Below are 1,988 nucleotides of genomic sequence, written 5' to 3'. Positions count from 1 at the left end.
GTGTATCCTCCTGAATTATCCTCTTTTTTTTTTTTAACTTGCTGAGGTCGTCGCTGCGGTGGATCCCTCACGGAGCGCGCTGGTGGCACTACAGAGAATTTGACACAAGCGGATGGATCCATTCCAAGCGACTTCGCAGTTTGCTTTATTTCATTGGTGGGTGCATGCGGTTGGTGTGCATGACAAAGTTGTGTGCCTGTATCCAAGTTGGGCTGTTGAGGATGTGGTTGTTCTTCAGTTACCGTGTATTTTTGTTTTCTGTTGTGTTGCATCATGCGGCTGATAAAAGTCGCCATGCACCAGCTCACTAATCTTCACAGGCTTCTGATAACTTGAACCCATCTTCCCCAAATAATGGGCTGAATGCCGTTGGCCCTCTGTCTTCCTTTCGGTACCTAAATGCCTCCCTCACTCATCTTTATAATTTATGAACAAAACAAGCAGTTTAACACATCTAACTTGTGTTTACATCACGAAGAAGATAAAGAAAGAAAAAGAATAGGCGAGTGTCGGGGTTGAAAGCGGTATCACAGTGATTATTATTTCTGTTAGTATTGGCGTTGTGAAGAGGGAAATCTGCGAATCCAGAGAAAAAAAATATGGAGGAAACGTACGATGCAATTGTGTGCGGCACAGGGTTGACGGAGTGTGTTCTCAGCGGCCTCTTGTCGGTAAATGGCTACAAGGTGCTGCACGTCGACCGTAACTCATACTATGGTGGCGAGGCTGCTAGCCTCAACCTTGAGCAGTTGTATAAAAAGTTTGGCAAGGGCACGCCCCCTGAGGCATTAGGCCGCAGTCACCTGTACAGTGTGGACCTCATTCCAAAGGTGCTCATGTGCGCTGGCGAACTCGTGAAGATCCTCCGGGCTACCGTAATTGAGAGGTATAATATGGAGTTTATGCTCATTGACAACTCCTTCGTTATGAAAAACGGGAAGATATCGAAGGTTCCGGCAACGGAGGCGGAGGCGCTAGTCTCTCCTTTGATGGGGTTCTTCGAAAAGCGGAGAGGGGCGAAGTTGTTTGAGTTTATTGGTGCCTACGACCCGAATGTTCCAAAAACACACAAGGGACATAACCTTCGCACAATGACCATGGCGGATCTATACAAAGAATTCGGTATTGGAAACGATACTATTGACTTCGTTGGCCACGCCGTTGCCCTGCACACGAACGATGACTACCTTCAGCGTCCAGCAATCGAAACTGTCATGCGCTGCAAGCTGTACGAAGAGTCCTTCAACATGTATAACCAGTCGCCATATGTTTACCCCCTGTATGGGAACGGTGAGTTGCCTCAGGCATTCTCTCGTCTTTGCGCTGTTTACGGTGGGACCTACATGCTTCAAACACCCGTCACAAAGGTGAACTTTAACGAGGCGGGCGTCTTTGAGTCCATTGAAAGCGAGGGGAAAAAGGCATTCGCCAAGCTTGTGGTTGGTGATCCCTCCTACTTCCCTGATCGAGTGAAGGTGTCGGGCAAAGTAGTTCGGTGCATAGCCATTATGAATCACCCGATCCCAAACCTGAAACCAGAGTGCGCTTCGTGCCAAATTATCATTCCACAAAAGGAGCTGAAGCGCAAGAATGACGTGTACATACTGCAACTTGGTGCTAACAACAAGGTGTGCCCCCCAGGTTACTATATAGCCATCATCGGCACAACTGTGGAGAATGTGGCGGACCCCATGATGGACATTCAACCTGGCTTAAAGGTCATTGGTAGCACCATCGAGACATTTGTTTCAGTGTCAGACCTCTATGAACCCCTCGATGACGGTACGGCGAGCAAGTGTTTCATCAGCAACAGTTTTGATCCTGCAACACACTTTGAGAGCGCCGCCGGTAACATTCTCGACCTCTTCAAACGCATCCATGGGAAGCCGTTTGACTTTGAGTGTATGAAAAGCACTGCTTCCAACGAGGATAGGTAGTTGAAAGGTTTCAAAGAGGAGACGCGTACGTATATACAAGGTTATGTATAC

General features: G+C 47.9%; 1 protein-coding gene across 1 annotated transcript; it reads left to right on the top strand.

The window, feature by feature from the left end:
- Nucleotides 1-599: 599 nt before the first annotated feature.
- On the top strand, nucleotides 600-1,937 carry TEOVI_000870900 (RAB GDP dissociation inhibitor alpha, putative; the record flags this gene model as incomplete). Its single annotated transcript, XM_067222513.1, has 1 exon — nucleotides 600-1,937. One exon carries the CDS (start codon nucleotides 600-602, stop codon nucleotides 1,935-1,937), a length of 1,338 nt encoding a protein of 445 aa, XP_067078614.1.
- Nucleotides 1,938-1,988: the final 51 nt, after the last annotated feature.

The sequence above is a fragment of the Trypanosoma equiperdum genome, assembly GCF_001457755.1.
Source record: "Trypanosoma equiperdum strain OVI genome assembly, contig: ctg_1639, whole genome shotgun sequence".
Taxonomy (NCBI): domain Eukaryota; phylum Euglenozoa; class Kinetoplastea; order Trypanosomatida; family Trypanosomatidae; genus Trypanosoma; species Trypanosoma equiperdum.
The sequence above is the reverse complement of the archived record's forward strand: the minus strand, read 5'-3'. Positions and strand labels throughout refer to the sequence as shown.